The sequence below is a fragment of the Equus przewalskii genome, chromosome 13 (genome assembly GCF_037783145.1).
Source record: "Equus przewalskii isolate Varuska chromosome 13, EquPr2, whole genome shotgun sequence".
Lineage (NCBI taxonomy): Eukaryota > Metazoa > Chordata > Mammalia > Perissodactyla > Equidae > Equus > Equus przewalskii.
In genome coordinates, this window is record NC_091843.1 from 42450821 (window position 1) to 42470248 (window position 19428).

General features: G+C 37.0%; 1 protein-coding gene across 7 annotated transcripts in view; it reads left to right on the forward strand.

Annotated features, from left to right (window-relative positions):
- Window positions 1–15517, forward strand: part of P4HA2 (prolyl 4-hydroxylase subunit alpha 2) — a 62222-nt gene extending 46705 nt beyond the window's left edge. For 3 of the 7 annotated variants that reach the window (XR_011525617.1, XR_011525618.1, XR_011525616.1), the window contains 2 exons: window positions 14621–14769; window positions 15466–15517. Coding sequence is in view for 4 of the 7 variants with exons in the window: in XM_070571126.1 (XP_070427227.1) it covers window positions 14621–14646 (26 nt within the window). In the remaining 3 variants the exon portion in view is untranslated. Of the gene's footprint in view, window positions 1–14620; window positions 14770–15465 lie in introns of those variants that run through there. The other 4 variants (XM_070571127.1, XM_070571168.1, XM_070571169.1 and 1 more) reach the window with 2 other exon arrangements.
- Window positions 15518–19428: the final 3911 nt, after the last annotated feature.

A 19428-nucleotide genomic window follows, 5' to 3' on the forward strand; every position in this document is an offset into this window, starting at 1 on the left:
CTAGTACTGTTTATTGTTTTAAAAGCTATTTTGTCAGTTATTAATATAGCTACTCCAGCTCTCTTATGGTTTGCTGTTTGTATGATATATATATTTTACCTTCAAAATTTTCTTAGATTATTTGAATCTAAAGTGTGTTTTTGTATGTAGTATGTATTTGGATCTTGTTTTGTTTATTCAAACTGGAAAACTCTGCCTTTTGCTGAGAGAAATCAAGGAGGTACAGTGATAGAGAATCTTGGGGCAGGGGGGTTTCAGATAGGATGTCCAGGGAAGGCCTTTTTGTGAAGGTGACATATAGACTGAGACCTGAAAATGAGACAGAATCAGAGTGTAGAGAGGAGGGGAAATAGAATTAATTGTAGGCAAGGGGAACAGACTCTGAGTTCTAAGAAAGCTTGATATTTTTGAAGAACTGAATAATAAGGCTGGTTCTTAGAGAGCAAGGGGAATGTCGGGGCAGACGAGATAGAGTGCTAAAAAAGGGCAAGATCATGCAGTCCTGAAGACTATGGTCATGAGTTTGTATTTTATTCAAAATATGGTGTGAAATCATTGAAATATTTGAAAAAGAGAAGAAACTTGGTTCAATTTATGTGTATTAAGTCTGAATCTAAAGCCTAGTAGGCAAGAACTAGCATATTTTTAAATTTTATTAATTCAAGTTAAATGTGACTTAGAGCCCATTTCCTGCTGGGTGCAAAATTTACTGTCGGTCATTATGGGAGCTCTGTCCTCTGCAGAGTCCCCACCAAAGTATGGGAGGTTAACAAGGTCCACAGAAAATAGAAGGAAGGTTTCTAACTTTGACTTTGTCATGGTTATTTCTGATAGTGTGTGGATGTTTGTCCATATCCACAGTGTTTCCTTAAAAGATGACAGTTTTCTGCTTCTGTGCCACATTGGGGTTCAGAAATCTGTGGAGGCTGGAATCCTGGTGCTCTTTTTGGTGTACCATAGAACCAGCAATTCTGAGATCTAATTCTTTCTTAAGGATGCTGCCTGTGAATGTAGCACTCAGTTCTCTTAACTAGACTTTTGTCTTTTTCCTTCCTCTACTGACCTTTTTGTCTGTTTTCAGAAGTTATTCTTCTCTTGTTCTTGTTAAAAGCTCTAAGCTTAGTCTCACCTAGATTTTTAAAAAATACAGGAAGAGCAGTTATTTCTGATTAGCTTTTTCTGAAGAAAAATAAAGTAGCCTAAGGAGATAGAGAGTGATGGAGTCTGCTATTTTATAGAAAGAGATCAGGGAAGTCTCCTCTTAGTAGGTAACTTTTGAGTAGAGTCCTGAACGCAATAAAGAAGAGCATTTCAAGCAGAGGGAATAATAAATATAAATTACCTGGGGATGAAGAATAGTTGGTGTTTTTGAGGAATGGTATATGTCAGGTGTAGGGGAGGAGGACATTTCCTCTCCCCAAATGTGGGTTTGTCTGGCCGGAGAACGAATTAAATTCACATGAGACAGAATAGCAAGAGAAAATTAAACAAAGCTTATGAGGAACCATGGCCTGGGGCCTTTCTTCCCGAAGGAAGAAGGGGCACCGAAGAAATGGGGTACACATAGTGGTTATATACCCCCAAACAGGGTGTTTCACATGTGATTGAAATGTCCCTTTTACAATAGTCACGAGGTTGCTCTGTCAGCACAGCTCTTGATGGAAATGGCAGATAGGTCTGCTGTCTCAGTGAGCGCCTCAGGGTGGCAGGTGTGTTACCTCGGGCTGGGGGGGGGGTGGGGGCGGGCATCACAGATGAGCGCTGCAGTCGGTTCCCAGCCTAAAGAAAGATGCTTAATCTTTCAGGAGATGCCAATGTTGGGAGGGGGAGGGAAGTCAGTTACAGGAGGTTACCAGAGAAGCACAATAAAATGCTGATTTTAAGTCCTTGCCTTTGGTATTGATTAAGAGTTTTTAGAGAGAAGGTCATCTCCTTCTTCCTGGTACAGAGAGGGAGGCACCTTTTACAGATAGAGATTTACCTTACAAATGTAAATGTGTCCTAACAAAGGGCAAGTTCCATTCCTCAGAGCCTCCTTGCCTGTCCTAGTTTATCAAAAGCAATCAGCCTCAAATAATCGTGATACCAAAGAGACATATCTTGGGGTGGCCAATTCCAGGTCCCCACACAGGCAAGTGTGGCTGGAGTGGACCAGCAAGGCTGGGGAGGTTTAGTAGATGACGTAGCCAGATACCAGAGCATGGAGGACCTTGCAGGCTGGGGCAGGGACTTCAGGATGAAAACGGTTGTGGTGAAAGTAATGACAAATGATTGCATTTGGTACAGATTTTGAAGGTAGAGATGTCAGGATATGGTAATAGATTCCATGTGTGTTATGAAAGGGAAAGAGAAGTCAAAGATGACTTCATAGCTTTTTGGTTGAACAGGTTGAATGGTGTGTTGATTACTGAGATGGGAATTAAATAAAATAATATTTATAAAGCATGTATTCTGATACCAGGTACAAAGTGCTCAGTAAATAGTAGACTTTAAAAACACTTGACCTTTTCCCTATATTCTCAACTCTATGTTACCTTGGTGAGGTAATTATCTTTTCCTAGACTCAATTTCAAACATTAGTAATCACTCAATAATGTTAGCTACTCTCCAGAGGATGGGGACAAGACTAAGCAGATATAGGAAAATCTTCTACCAGGGGCCGGCCCAGTGGCGCAGTGGTTAAGTTTGCACATTCTGCTTCAGTGGCCCGGAGTTCACTGGTTCGGATCCCAGGTGTGGACCTACACACCACTTGTCAAGCCATGCTGTGGCAGGCATCCCACATATAAAGTAGAGGAAGATGGGCACAGATGTTAGCTCAGGGCTAATCTTCCTCACACACAAAAAATCTACCACAGGTAGGATGTGTATCGTTGATGTTTGAGCCTATGCCATGAATATGTTGTAGGATTCTCCTTCAAGTTCTCCTTAGCAGGAGCCTTGCTGTATCACTGTCAACTGGTTTTATACATATAGCACACTCTTTAAATTGTCATTGCAACTTTGACCATTGGGACCCAACCCATATGGACTGAAATTCCATTGACTGGTTCTAACACCCTCCTGGCTTCAGCCTTGTTTTAAAATGTTGATGCAGGGCTGGCCCTGTGGCTGAGAGGTTAAATTCGCGCGCTCTGCTGCAGGCGGCCCAGTGTTTCGTCGGTTCGAATCGTGGGCGTGGACATGGCACTGCTCATCAAACCACGCTGAGGCGGTGTCCCACATGCCACAACTAGAAGGCCCCACAACGAAGAATATACAACTATGTCTCGGGGGGCTTTGGGGAGAAAAAGGAAAAAAAGAAAATCTTTAAAATAAATAAATAAATAAATAAAAATAAAATGTTGATGCAAAGCACTAGAATATTAGATTTGGGAATTATCTGCTTTGTTACTTAGTGCTAGTAGCCACTCAATAAATGTTAGGTACTATTATTATTAAAGTATAGAGAGGGAGAAATAGACCAAGGACAGAATTTGGGCAAATATAACAGCATAAAAACAGTAGACACTTTTTATTTTTTACGTTTAAGAAACAATAGTGGCTGTAGTTATCTTTAATGGAATGATGGCTATGTGCCAGTCGAATTGTATCTATTATTATTCTATTCTGTTCTATTATTACCTATTGTAATTAGTCATTATTATCTATTACTTAATCATTATACTAACCACATTACAGAGTAACAAATAGAGCTTAGAAAGCTAAATTAATTTTCCCAAGGCATCACAGCTAGTAAACTCTTACTTCAGAGTTACCACAATATATACCTATATTATATTTCTTCTTTGAGGTGGGATTTGATAAATATCATAGACCCTGTTTGGAACTAAACATGGCCTCAAACATCATGATATCCAAATATATTATTTTACTGATGAAGAAATTTGTCCTTTGAAAAGTAAATGATTGTTCTGTGTTTCCTGAATCTAAATGTACAGCTTTTTTGTTATGTGCTGACTTATGTTCTTGCTTATTCTCCCACTGGGATCTGAAACATTGCAGGACATGCTCCTTGCCCTTTGACTGTGGGGACTAAATTTAATAGAGACAGCTGAGTAATCTGTGCAATCTAGAATTATGCCTTGTCGGTTCTAGCTTATTTTTCTGGTTGAGCTCTGCCATTTTTGATGCCCATAGACTTTTGACCAGTTAACTGTTTGGACTTGAGTTTGTATGAATTGTATGCTCAACTTTGAGCATATCATTTCTAGACTGAACTGTTTAGTTCTGAGATTCGTAGCATGCTTAACTTATGATTCTCAGCAGCCAGCTCGTGATAATCATTTGGCATTAAAATACTCCTTGAACTACATCTAGTTACTTCCCAAATGGTTGCTCCCCTCTACTACTTGGTTTCCTGAAGAGCATATAATCAAATAGGTTCCTTTAAGCTTTTACACTGTAAGTCAATTACTTTGGTTTGTGTTGTGTGTGTTTGCACATGTGCATGCATTTGTATTAGCCTCCTCATCGTAGTCATTCTTTTTTCTAACTAAATTGGTCCAATGAATGTTACTCAATGCCTTGTAGAGGCTGACATCTAGAATCATGAAACTCCAAATGTCCATACTGGCCTGGATCAGTTTCCTGGGCTGCACATGGGCTGAAATCTTCACATCTGCTGGTATGAGCCAGGGAAGCACAAATGATTCTTAGTTCCCAATGTCACATATATAGCCTACTTGTTCTCTATCAGGATGGAGAAGTCTCACCCACATGTTTTCACCTATAACTAGGGGACAGTGAGAAAGGAGTTTCCAGACATTAATATGTTTCCTTTTGGAGGCCCTTAAGGAACTGGACCTTGACAGCCCAAATGTTTTTTTCTGGGAAACGGGGGTTTGTGGTATGCATCCTTTTTGTGAGGTGTAGATATTCTCAGGGTCTTTAGGAATGTTCAAACACTTTTTCTGGAATGTCAGTGATTGTGGGTGGAGAACATTCTATGGCCTAAAAGTCTTATCTACTCTTTTCTTCCTAACCTGAAACTTCAGCATTCATTCTTGTGTTTTGAAGTGGTTTTATCCCCCATGGTTTTCATGTCGCACATGACAATATTACCCACGGGGTGAAAGGATGAGATAAAGGTCCCTCTCTAGTGACAGAGTTCACTGTATGGGTTAAAGTCTTGAACATCCCTGTGGGTGTTCCTGTCTTTTTTTTTCTTGAAGCCAAAGGCTAGAACAATGTGACCATCAGATCTCCTTAAGCTCCAAGACCCTGTGATCCAGAAAGAGCTGACTCTCTCTTGGCTCAGGGGACCTAACTTTCGTTGGAGCTTTTGTCACAGTGAAGCAAGCTAGGAAGTCATTTGTCCAGTTCTGACTGGCCCTTTCTTCTATCCTCTTGTAGGGCACATGGCTAACTTGATTTCTGAGGAAAAACAACTGGTCCAGGCTCTAAAAGAATATATCCTTTTGAATGAAGCCAAACTCTCTATGATAAAAAGGTAAAGATAATCCGTTACTCCCACAGTCTGCTTAGGACCTTGCCCTTCTCTCACTCTCCAAACATAGAAATTAACATGAATATGATCCTCTAGGGTACCTAGCAGAAGTAAATGCAGATCTTCTCTGAAAGGACACACTTTAAATCCAGGCCATACAGGCCCTGCTGAATATGAGTTCAAATTCTAAATTACAAAAACAATTCACTGTAACTGTCAACAGAAACAATAGAAAGCAGAATTTAAATTAGACCCTCAAGAACTTCAGATAATAGAATAGAGGCTTTTAAGACAAATATATTTAAAATAATTAAACAATAAAAGATGAAATAGAAAACAAAAGAAAGCAATGCAATTCTATCAAAAAGGCCAGGCAGAAGCAAATATATATTTTAAAAGTTTTAAAAAGTTCTTGAAACTGTAAACTCACTGGATAGGTTAAACAACATGTACTGGTTATTAAGCTATTCAAGAGACATCTTGGATCTAAACTTACCCTTCTATACTCTGCTTTGATACTGGAGCTAGGACTTGGCAAACTACACTTCTCCGTTATCCGTTTGCTTCCTGTCAGATTCTGCCAACTCGAGGCTACTAGAGGTAGACTAAAATGCAGCAGGAAGAAGAAATGGCCTGCACTCCTGTTTTGCTTTCTGTTCCTGTGAGTGTTAATCCATCAGTACTTCTAAATTTCAGCATTGGTAGTTGTTTCTGGTTTCCAGTTTTTCCCCCAATCTCCTAGAAGCAGCCTTACTGTGTCCCTTCATAGATAGCAGTAACATCATCAGTGCTCTTTCTTCAAAGGCTTGAGTCCTAAACCCTTGGTGCCCCCCTCTCCAGCTCCAGAAACGGTCAGACAACATCATCTCCTCTGAAGTCTCGGTTATTATAAGCTCTGCAGAGTCCCTAGATTTAAACGAGGATCCTACTCATACTTCTTCCCTTGTTCCCCTGGCTGTAGGGGTGGGAGCTGCTTTCTACAGTTGTTATCTCTGTGTTGTAACTCAGTGTTTGCCTTCTGTCTTTTCATTCCCTGTAGTGAATTCTCTTTGATTTAATGGTGTGGTTTCACAGCAGATTAGTAATAGCTAAAGAGAGAACAAGTGTCCTGAAAGAATGCCCGGAGAAATCAACCAGACATAAAAGACCATATATTATGTGATTCCATTTATATGAAATGTCCGGAGTAGACAAATACATAGAGACAGATATTATATTAGTGATTGTCTAGTGTTGGAGTTGGGGGGAGGAGATTGGGGTGTGAATGCTAATGAATATAGGGTTTCTTTTGGGGTGATGAAAATGCTCTGCAATTAGTGGTACTGTTTGTATGATTCTGTGAATACACTAAAAACTACTCAGTCGTGCACTCTAAATGGATGAACTTTATGGTATGTGAATTATATAAAATCATATGTCACTTGATGGGGATATGTTCTGAGAAATGCATCATTAGGTGATTTCGTTATTGTGCAAACATTATAGAGTGCACTTACACAGACCTAGATGGCATAGCCTACTCCACACCTAGGCTATATGGTTCTACTCTTATAGGACAACCATTGACTGAACCATTGTTATGCAGCTCATAACTATATCAATAAAGTTGTTACTTTAAAAAGTGAGTTCACTCAATTTTACATTTAAGACAAAAGATCCTCAATTATGATGAATGGGAGAATCCCTTTACTTCATCAAGAGAAAAATGTTGATCAAAGAACATTTCAGTGAAGGATTCCATCAATTTTTGATTTTCGTGATGAAGGTAGAATTGGTTGGCTAGCAGGGAAAAGCCATAATTTTTCAGAAATTTATCTTTTGTTCCTTAGGTGCTCTACTAAAATATGCATTAAAAATAAAATTGTAGAAATAGCTCTGAATATAATAGTAATCGCAAGAAATGTAAATGCATTAAACTTAGCAATTAAAAGAAATATTCGTTTAATATTCAACAAATACAGAGTGCATACTTTACGCTAGGCTCTGTTGTAAACACTTGGGACTTCAGTGAGCAAAATAGACAAGAAGTCTTGTCTTCATGGAACTAACATTCTAGCCAAGGGTAAAAGACAATACAGTATACCAGATAAGTATGTTGTATAGTATGCTAAAATATAACAAATGCTGTGAAAAAAGAAGAAAAATAGATTAGGGAAAGCAAGAGTGGAGGTGCTGGGAAGCTGCAATTTAACTGATATATTCTCAGATTCAATAAACAATTTTAGCTATATTATGTTTACAAAAGAGACATGAAATCTGAAAATACGGAAAGGCTAAAGTTAAATAATTGTAAAATATATACCAGGCAATTATTAAAGAAAGCTAATATGACAAATTGATATCAGACAAAATGATCTTTAAGGCAAATAATGATATTATGGATACTAAGCTTGTTTAGGCATTACAATGTAGCATACAAACATTAAAACAAATATTTATAAAATTACTGGGAAGAATTGATAAAGCCATAATCATTATAGGCTATTTTAATATACATACACAGTCCTTGATAGATCAAGCAAATCAAAACACACTTAAGTTGTAGATGATTTGAACAACAAGATTAATAAGCTTGGTATAATGAATACATATAGAACCCTGCATGCTCATTTCAAGTGCATATAGAACATTAAAAAAAAAAATTCCCGGGGGCCAGCCCCGTGGCCGAGTAGTTAAGTTCATGCACTCCGCTTTGGCAGCTGGGGGTTTCACCAGTACAGATCCTGGGCGCTGAGATGGCACTGCTCATCAGGCCGTGCTGAGGCGGTGTCCCACATGCCTCAACTAGAAGGACCCACAACTAAAATATACAACTATGTACCGGGGGGATTTGGGGAGAAAAAGCAGGAAAAAAAAAAGATTGGCAACAGTTGTTAGCTCAAGTGCCAATCTTTAAAAAAAAAAAGTTGACTCAAGAACAATTAAAGTTAAAAAAAAAAATCCCCACACACTAGGTCATAAGACAAACTTCAGTTTTATGAATAGATATTAAACAGAACATGTTCTCTGATCACCACTTCATGAAGTTAGAAAATAACAAAAGTAACTTTTAAAAGTTCATGTTTAAAATTTTTTTAATGTACATATAAACAGCTAATGAATCAGTAATGATAGCATTATAGAAATTAGAAAATGTTTTTTTTTTGAGGAAGATTAGCCCTGAGCTAACTACTGCCAGTCGTCCTCTTTTTGCTGAGGAAGGCTGGCCCTGAGCCATCTTCCTCTACTTTATACGTGGGACACCTACCACAGCATGGCGTGCCAAGCAGTTCCATGTCCGCACCCAGGATCTGAACCGGAGAACCCTGGGCTGGCGAGAAGCGGAATGTGCGAACTTAACCACTGTGCCACCGGGCCGGCCCCAGAAAATGTTTTGAATGGAATAAATATAATAAAAATATTATATATCAGATCCTGAGGGATACATCTAGATTGTCTTGGAGGGACATTTACAGCCTTAAATACCTAAATTACAAAGGAGGAAAGGCCGGAATTAATGAGCTAAGCTTTGTTAAGATAAATGAAAATTATTCATTTTATTTTAGGGCTCAAATGCTGCAATCACTTTATTTTTTAATTGTAAAATTGATTTTACAAGGATGAATCTTATCTATGTTCCAAATGTTAAGAGAATCTTTATAGTTCTTTCAAACAGTTTTGTTGATTAGCACATGAAGACATAATACCTTAATTATCAGGAAGATAACCAATCTCTTATGATACATATAGTTGACATCTTTAATGAGCATATATTCTTTCTACAACAATTATTTCTAAAATGTTCCTTTCCTATAGCAAGTACTTACAGTCTCAAAGTTATAAGTTAAACATTCTTTGGAGTTATTAAAACAAATCTTTCAACATTACTTAGAAACTTGATTGCATGTAATGACAAGATAAAAAATAAGTATAGATATAAATTAAACTTTGTACAAATAGATATTAAAGATTTGGCAATCTTTTCCTTATCTATCTAACTAGTTGTAATCATAATATGACTTGTCTTTTCAAAATACCTTTAAGAGTCTGCTGTGCTTTCATAGTTTGTTCAAGCTGTTAACTGAGGCTTGCCAACCCCTGACTTCATTTATACTTGTCTAGACAAATCAAATTAGCAACTGTGGGGCTTACAGTTTTCTATTTCCACAGTGTCCAAGACTAAGAGTTAGAAAAATAACAATAGAGGAAACCCCCGAGAAAGTAGAAGAAAGGAAATAATTAAGAAAAAGCAGAAATTACTGAAGTAGAAAAAAAGATGCAATTTAGAGAATTATCAAAACCAGAGTTGGTAATGTTTGTAAATATTAAGAAAACAATCAATCCTCTGGCCAGGTTGGTCAAGAATAAAAGAAAGAAAAAATACAAATAAACAATATTAGAAGTAAAAATTGGGACATAACTATATATACATTGACGTTGAAAATGAATAAACAAACTGATTCAAAATTGGGTAAAGGGTGTGAATAGATGTTTTTCCAAAGAAGATATGCAAATGGCCAACAAGCATATGAAAATATGTTCAATATCACTAATCATTAGTGAAATGCGAATCAAAACCACAATGAAATACTACCTCATATCCATTAGGATGATTGCTATCAAAAAAAAAACCCAAAAACAAAATAATTAGGATTGAAGAGGATCTGGAGAAATTGAAACTCTTGTGCAGTGTTGGAGAGAACGTAAAATGATACAGCTACTATGGAAAAAGAGTATGGTAGTTCTCAGAAATTAAAAATAGAATTACCATATGATCCAGCAATTCCATTTCTGGGTATATATACCCAAAAGAATTGGAGGCAGGGTCTCGAAGACTTACTTGTACTCTTATATTCATAGCAGCGTTATTCACAACAGTCAGAAGGTAGGAGTAATCTACGTGTCCATTGACAGATGAATGGATAAACACAATGTGGCATATATACATACAATGGAATATTATTCAGCCTTATAAAGGAATAAAATTCTGACATGCTACAATATGGGTGAACCTTGGCTAGGTGGATTAAGCCAGTCACAAAAAGACTAATACTGCATGATTCTATGTATATGAGGTATCTAGAGTAGTCAAATTCATAGAGACAGAAAGTAGAATGTGGTTTCCAGGGGCTGTGGGGAGAGGAGAAAATGGGAAGTTGTTTAATGAGTATAGACTTTCAGTTGCAAGATGTAAAAGTTCTGGAGATTGGTTGCACAACAGTGTGAGTATATGTAACACTGCTGTACTCTTAAAAGTGATTAAGATGGGGTCCAGCCCTGTGGCTGAGTGGTTAAATTTCCACCTACTCTACCTCAGTGACCCAGGTTCATGGGTTCAATTCTGGGTGCAGACCTGCTCCACTCACCAGCCATGCTGTGGAGGTTTCCCATGTACAAAAAAATGGAGGGGGATTAGCACAGATGTTAGCTCAGGATGAATCTTCCTCAGCAAAAAAAAAAAAAAAAAAAAAAGAGTTTAAGATGGGGTCCAGCCTACATAGTGGTTAAGTTTGTGTGCTTCACTTTGACAGCCTTGGGTTCATGGTTTAGATCCCTAGTGGGGACCTACACACCGCTCATCAAGCCATGCTGAGGTGGTGTCGCACATACAAAAAAAATAGAGGAAGATTGGCACAGATGTTAGCTCAGCAACAATCTTCCTCACACACACACACACACAAAATGATTAGATGGTAAAGTTTATACCCCAATTAAAAATATTTTAAATTAATAAAAGATTTTATGAACAACTGTATGCTAATAATTTTGAAAAGTTAAATGGTTAATATCTTAGAAAACTGAAAACATGAATAGACCTATGATTGCTAAAGATGTTAATTCAAACTTTAATTCTGCCAAAAAAAGATAGTAACCACTGTTAACTTTGGTTCCCACATTTTGCTGTGATTGACCTCAGCCCTTCTCATCTCAGCCAGTGAGAGCAGTGAGGGAAGAGTTGATGGGTAGGGCAGGTTGGAGGCTATGTCCCTTCTCTATGTGGTCCCTTCACACTTGGAGCATTAAATTCCATTGCTTCCCCCACCCCCGCTTTGCATTAGCCAATCTAATCTCTTCAGTCTTTCCCCAGTAGTCTCTGTTTTGAAATTGTCTTTGTACAACTTCTGCCTGGAAACCTTTGTTTTCATTAATTTTTCCAGTTGGGGTCCATTTAAAATAGCTGCTCAAGAGGCTTGATAAGATTCTGGGAAGCTCTCCCACTTGCCTACTCCCTGATGGTTCATGCTGGAAAAATGTGGATCTGACATTTCACGTGCTTACTTTGAAATTGCTCATTTTGCCCTGTTCTATTTTGGACTTTCCCCGTTGTCAACTGTTCCATGTATTCCCCCTGGTGTCATGGGTGGTAGCTTGATAGTTAGGTGTTGAATCCAGGATTCCTGAGGTTGGGGGAGAAGGGGACAGTTACTTTGCTAAGAATGCTCACCTTTTCAGCTAGCTGCAGAGAACCTGACTCCAGTGCAGGCTGTTTGTCTGCTCGTTGCGTCCCTAGGGTTCTGATCACATACTGGATGCCCGGTTCACAGCACTCTTCCTGCACTGTATACTCAGCTGTCTGACCTATTAAGACACGTGGATAGTTTCTTGGCTATCTTAAGTTTCTTATTTCTCAGATAAGGTTGATTGAGAGGTATTTTTGGAATAATGACAATGATTTTATCACTCGCCCTCCATTTACTTGTGCATTCAACATTCAACAAATATTTAGTGAGTACTTATCATGTGCCAGACACTGCTTTTCGGAGCTAGGCTACAGCAGTAAAAAACAAACAAAAAACATAATTCTAGCCCTAGGGTAGCAAGAAGAGACATAAAAACAACAAACATAATAAGTAAATTATTTAGTATTGTAGAAAGTGTTAAGAGCCATGGAAAAAAGAAAATGTAAAACAGGGTAAAGGGGATCTGGAGTGCTGGAAGTAGGGACTATTTGTACTACTAAATAGGATGGTCAATGTAGTCCCTTCAAAGAAGTGATATTTAAGCCAAACAGTGATGTGCGGAAGATAGCTACGTGCCTATACAAGGAAAGGATGTTCTAGGTATAAAGAACATCTATAGCAAAGATCCTAAAGGAGGACTGTGTCTGGTGGGTTTAAGGAATAATGGAAAGCCAGAATGAGGAAGGCACAGAGTGAGCAAGGGGGAGAGTAGAAGAAGAGGAGGTCAGAGAGGCAGTGAAGAGCCAGCTTAGGTAGGACCTTGTAAACCATGGTAGACTAATTTTTACTGAGTGAAATTGGGAGCTTTTGGAGGATTTTGGTCAGAAGAGTAACATGGTCTGTTTTTGTTTTCAAAGGATCCCTCTGGCTCCTATTCTGAGAATGGGCTTTTTGGGAGCAAGTGTAGAGGCAGGTTGGCCTGTTAGGAAAGCTATTGGAAAAACTTAAATAAGAGAAGATGGTGGCTTGGACCAGGGTGGTGGTGGCAGAGTTGGTGAGAAGTTGTCATATTCTAGTTTAATTGTGGAGGTAGAACCATTGTTATTTCATGATGAAGTAGAGAAGGAGAGAGACAGAGAGAAGGAGAAGGAGTCTAACGTTTTTAGCCTTAGATCGAGTTGGAAGAATAGAGTTGCTGTCAACTGAGATGGGGAAGGGAGTGAATGGGTGGAGCACGTTTGGGGGCAAAGTTTAGCAGTTAAATTTGAGTTATTTGTTATACTTCTAAGTATATTAAGTATTCTAAGTATTTGTTATACTTCTAAGCAGAGACATAGAAATTATACATTCATACTGTGAACAAAATGAAGACTATACAAAAATATTTTGATTTCAAGATGCTTTTGGCAGAAAGTAATAGTTTAAACAATGGGGAAAATGTAATACCACACATAAAAAGAAATCCTGAGATAAGGCACTTTTAGGGCTGGCTGATAGAGAGGCTCAGGTTCTTTTCATCTTTTCTTTCTGTTGCTGTTGACATAGCTGCTTCTCAGATTAACTCTCTTCAACCAGGGTGTCTTTAAGGTGTCATATTTAGACACAACACAATATTCAGCTAAAGAGCCATTTCTTACTTTTATTTATAACACTGAAGGAACCTTTTCCAATGTATCCCGGTAAACTTGTGTCTCATTGGCATAAATTGCATCACTTGCTCAAGCTAAAACAAATCACTGACAAGGGTCACAGTACCGCCATGATTAGCTTTGAGCCTTGGACTGCTCAGCACATGATCAGTGAATGGCCCTAGCTTTCCCTGAAGCAAATTGCTGTGTGGAAGGGGGTGGATACCTGAACAGAGTTATTTTCATAGGAAGCTGGAGGGGGGTTACCAACATGACAGGAAAGTTGGCAACCAACATGACAATTGTAGGAATAAAGAAGCAAGTAAAACCCATTCATAATTTCCCAGTGAGATAACCATGATGTCTATGTTTCCAGGCTTTTTTTTACATACACTGGCACAAAAATATTATTTATTTTAGCCAATTTTAGTTAAGTTTTAACCAAAATTGGATCATAACATTTACTATTTCATAGTAGGTTTCTAGCTAATGCCTTTTTGTTAGTAAATATGGATTTCATCATCATTTTAATGGTGCCATATTCTATTATGTAGCGATATCATAATTAATTTAATAAATTCCCTCTTGTTGAACATTTTAAGTATTTGGAAAAACGTTTCAGTGAACGATGTTTGTTATACTTCCATCTTTGCACACTTGCTGAAAGTATAGTCATAGAAATGAAATTGTTAGATTCCAGACTTGCAGAGTTGTCCTTCAGAAAGAGTATATCTCACTCTCTGTGTGTGGATGTACTTATCTTCTTTCCTAATCTATTCAACCAGATATTGGTGATATGTTTGCTGATCTGGAGGCAGTTATAACTTAGTGATTAAAAGCATTGGTTTTGGGGTTACACTTACCTGGGCTTATATCCTGACTCTATTATTTACCAGTTATAAGACCTGGGGAAGTCATGTGACTTAAACTCTCTGAGCTGATTTTATCTGTATAGTTGGAGTTGGCGGGGGAGGTGTTAATACTTGATTCATGGGATGATTGGGAAGATTATTGGAGATAATGTTTTTAATTCCTTATTCTAGGGCCTGATACATACTAAATTCACAATATTTGAGAGACGCTTTTAAAATTTGTTATAAAATATCTTAATTTGGATTTAATTATTTTTGTCTTTTTGTTTTTTCCCCCAACAAATCCCATAGCTGGACTGAGAAAAGAGATGCTCTGACCCTTATAATTCCTGAAGATAAGGAAGACTTAGGAAAATTAGTGGATGTATACAAGGTGCTGAAGCATCTAAATAAGGATTGGTTATTAGTGGAGAGCTTTATCCTCCAGGACCCATGCATTGGTGAGCTGAGCTGTATGTTTGTGTGTGTGTGTGTATGTGTGTACTGTGTGTACATGTGTGTACGTGACCTTTCCCTCATATTTCTGAATCTCTGAGATTGTGAGGGTATTTGAGAATGTGTTCCTTGAAACTTTATTAGATCTCACAAATAAAACTATCAAGACCTGGGGAATTTTTTAGAGAGAGGTATTTGATGTATTTTCATTTCCTTAATGTCTGTTGGTCTATTTAAGCTTTCTTTTTCTTCTTATGCCTACTTTTGTCATTTTGTTTTTTCTAGGTTTTAAAATGTATTGGCCTATACTTGTTCATAGTTATTAGTTTGTGATATTAAATGTCCTTTGTTTTATTGATTATTTTCATTCTTAACAGCATTTGCTGATTTATATCTTTTTTTCTTGACGATTTTGACTATTTAAAAAATATTTTTAAAGAATCAGCCTTTGGTTTTATTTTTTCTCTATTTTTTATTTTATTGTAAAATATGCATAATGTTTATTATTTTAACCATTTGTGAGCGTGCAATTCAGTGGCATTAAACACATTCACAAGACAGTGGTGTACCCATCACCACTATCTATCCCCAAACTTTTTTTAATCATCTCCCACGTAAACTTTGTAACCATTAAATAATAACTCTCCTTTCTCCCCGTCCACTAGCTCCTGGTGATGCCTCTGTGAATTTGCCTATTCTAGGTACCTTATATAAGTGGAATTTTGTCATATTTGACCTTCTGTGTCTGATGTATTTTGGTAAGTGTGTTTTCAAAGTCCATCCATGCTGTAGCGTATATCAAAATTTCATTATTTTTTATGCCTGAATAGTATTCTGTTGTGTGTGTATGCCACATTTTATTTATCCATTAATCTGTGGACACTTGAGCTCTTTCCCCCTTTTGGCTATTGTGAATAATGCTGCTATGAACATTGATCTATAGATATCTGTTTGAGTCCCTGCTTTCAATTCCTTTGGATATATACCTGGAAGTTGTATTGCTGGGTCATATGGTAGTTATGTGTTTAACTTTTTGAGAACTGACAAACAGTTTTCCTCAGTGGCTGCACCATTTTACTTTCCCACCAGTTATGCATGAGAGTTCCAGTTTCTCCACATCCTTGCCAACGTGTCCTTTTTTCCAGTTTTTTTATTATAGACATCCTAGTAGGTGTGAAGTGGTGTCTCATTGTGGTTTTGATTTGCATTTCCCTACTGGCTAATGATATTGAGCACCTTTTCATGTGCTTATTGGCCATTTATTTATCTGACCTTTGATCATACTCATGAAATTGTTGCCAAATCCAACATCATGAAGATTTTCCTCAATGTTTTCTTCTAAGAGTTATATAGTGTTAGCTCTTAAGTTTAGATCTTTGACTAAACTTAACGGATTTTGAGTTAATTTTTGTATATGATGTAAGGTAAGGGTCAAGTTTCATTCTTCTGAGTCTGGATATCCAGTTTTCCCAGGACCATTCATTCTTAAGACTGTCCTTTCCTCATTGAATGATCATAGCATCCTTATTGAAAATCAGTTGACCATATAGGTGAGGGTTTATTTCTGGGCTTTCTAAACTATTCCATCGGTTTGTATGTGTGTCCTTAGGCCAGTTACATACTGTTTTTTAAAAAAAATTTAATTGTGGTAAAATATGTATAACATAAAATTTACCATCTTAACCATTTTTCGCTTACACTTTTACAAGATAAAAAGATTTCTGGAGACTGGTTGCACATATGTGAATGTACGTAACACTCCTGATCTGTACACCTAAAAATTGGCATGCCTCTTTACATATATGTAAAAAACTTTATAACCCCATGCCTCCATTTTCTCCTCTTCTTCTTTTTTGCTATTATGGTAATACATTTTTCTTGGACATGTGTTATGAACCCCACAGTACCTTGCTATTATTTGTGCTTTAAACAGTCAGTTGTTTTTTAAAGAGATTAAATGATGAGGAAAAATCTTTATAAAAATTATAAAATTTATCCACATAATTACCATTTCCAGCACTCTTTATTCCTTTGTGTAGATACAAGTTTCTACCTGGTGTAATTTTCTTTCTGCCTATAGAACTTTAACTTTTCTTGTAGTGGAGGTCTGGTGATGAGTACTTTTAACTTTTGTTTGTCTTGAAAGTCTTCATTTCACCTTTATTTTTCAAAGATATTTTTATGAAGTGTAAAATTCCACATTGGCTTTTTTTCTTTCAACAATTTAAAGATATTTCATTTCCTTCTGGCTATGTACTTTCGTAGTTTCAGTGAGATATCTGATGTCATTTTGTCTTTGCTCCTCTGAACATAATGATTTCATTTTCTTCCCTGTTTTTGTAATAATTTGGCTGTGATGTGCCCTCATGTGGTTTTCTTTGTGTTTGTCATACTTGGGTTCCTTGATCCTCTTGAATCTGTACATTTATAGTTTTATCTTTTTGAAAAATTTTGGCTATCAGTTTTCAAACACATTTTTTTTTCTATTTTCCCACTACTTCTCTTCTCTTTCTCGGAATTTAACTGCACGTATATTAGACTGCTTTGTATTTTCCTACACTGAGGCTTTATTCCTGTATTTTCCATCTTTTTTTTAAATCTCCCTTTTTAAATTTGGATTATTTCTGTTGTTGTTTTCTCATATACTGATCTTTTCCTCTGCAGTGTCTAACATGTTGCAATCTCACCTCATGATAATTTTATTTCAGATTTTGTATTTTTCATTTCCACAAGTTCCACTCAGTTTTTTAAAAATAATCTCTATTTCTCTCCTCATTGTGTTCAAGTTTTTCTTTATAGCCTTGTGTTTATTCATAATATTTATAATAGCTGTCTTAACATCCTTATTTGGTAGTTCATAATTTGTCATTGTTGAGTCTGTTTCTATTGATTGATTTTTTTTCTCTGATTATGGTCTACATATTCCTGATTTCTTCACATGACTGGTAATTTTTTATTGGATGCCAGAATTGTGAATTTTGCATTGGATTTTGTGTGCTTTTAAAGAGTGTTTTATTTATTCTACCAAGTATTTAAATTACAGATCAGTTTTATCCCTTTGAAGCTTGTGTGGGAGAGGCAGAAATTTTCCTCTACTTTTCTAGGTTCTTCTGGCTGTTCTAAGAGATAAATTGACATGAGACAGATTAATAGAAGAAAATCCAATTTAATGGGAATGTATGTGGGCATACATGACAGAGTCAAAGTATTGAGTCAAAGTCTCAATACTTGACAGGTTCAGAGATAAAAGGTAAAATGAGGTATATATGCCATCTTGAGCTAAGGAATGGGATGGGGCCACTGGCTTCAGAGGGGAGGAGGTTAATTCATAGGATGATAAGAAGAGCAGATGTTCAGTAATTAGAGGTTTGCCTTGCCATACAGATAGGTCATGAAAATTTATTTCTGGTGATAATTTATTATGGGCAAGGCCCCCAATTTAAATTCTTTAAGGGAGAGATAAAAGTATCTCTTGAGCCCAAAGAGTCTTGATTGCCTTTAGCTGCAAATATTGCACATGTCAAAGTGGCACACCTTGGGGAGGCCTATTCTGAACCTCTTCACTTGCTTTTAATTTTGTTATAGTGGATCTAGTGTAGTCTGATTCTGTGGATTATTTAACCCTTCTTACAAGACCTCTTTTTGGTGGGATCTTTACTCAGTGCCCCATATATTCAGCACTGTTTCTCCACTTTGATGGTGGAAATCAAATGATTCCCTGCCTTGTGTAAATGCGGATAATTGTTTGGCTTAAAGTTGCTTGATAATTGTTCTTTCCCCGCATTATTTGTCTAGCTTTTGGATTTTCACTTTATGCATATGCAGAATGGTATTTAGCCAAAGACTAAAGGAGACTCGTTTGCAGATTTCAGGATCTTTTATGTGTGTAATTAGCTTCTTCCTCTTTGGTGGTGCTCTGTTCTGTAATTTCTTGTGGCCTTGGCATCCCAAAACCCTGATCTATGTCTCCTCAATTAAGAACATCACTGAGGTCTTTTTGGGTTACCTCTCCCTACAGTGATGTCCAGAATTTGTCTCCAGGCAGAAAGATGGGGCTGTTGTAGGGCTCACCTCGTTCGTTTCTCTTTTCTCAGGGATCAGTCCTGCTTTGCCTTTTCTTCGATTTCAGAAAACAGTTGTTTGATTTATTTTGTCCAATTTTCTAGTTGTTTATGGTGGGAGGGAAAATCTTGTAGCACTTAATATTTGTGGGCAGAAGCAGAAGTCAGAATATCTTTTATTTTTATTTTCTAAGTCTAATATAATGAGTTATTATGAGTTGCTTTAAAAAAAATATTTCTAGAGACTTTCATTTTCCTGTTCAAATAGATCTTATGCATTCTTTAGTCCTGCTTCAAGCATGCCAAAATTGAAAGTAGTTTTGCCTCAGAACTGTAGTTGTTCTGGTGTCCACTGTTGCTGATGGGAAGACTGATACCAGTGTGATTCTGGCTTCATGGCAAAATACCTATTTTTTCTTTCTTGAACCTTGCAAGATCTTATCTTTATCCTTGGGCTGGAGATTTCAAAATTATATTTTAAATATTGGGGAGTTTTTTGTTTGTTTGCTTCATTTTCTCAGGATGGCACTTTGTGAGCCCATTCAATATAGAGATTGTGTTTTTCTTTAGCTCTGGAAAATGGTATTTCTGATAATTCCTTTT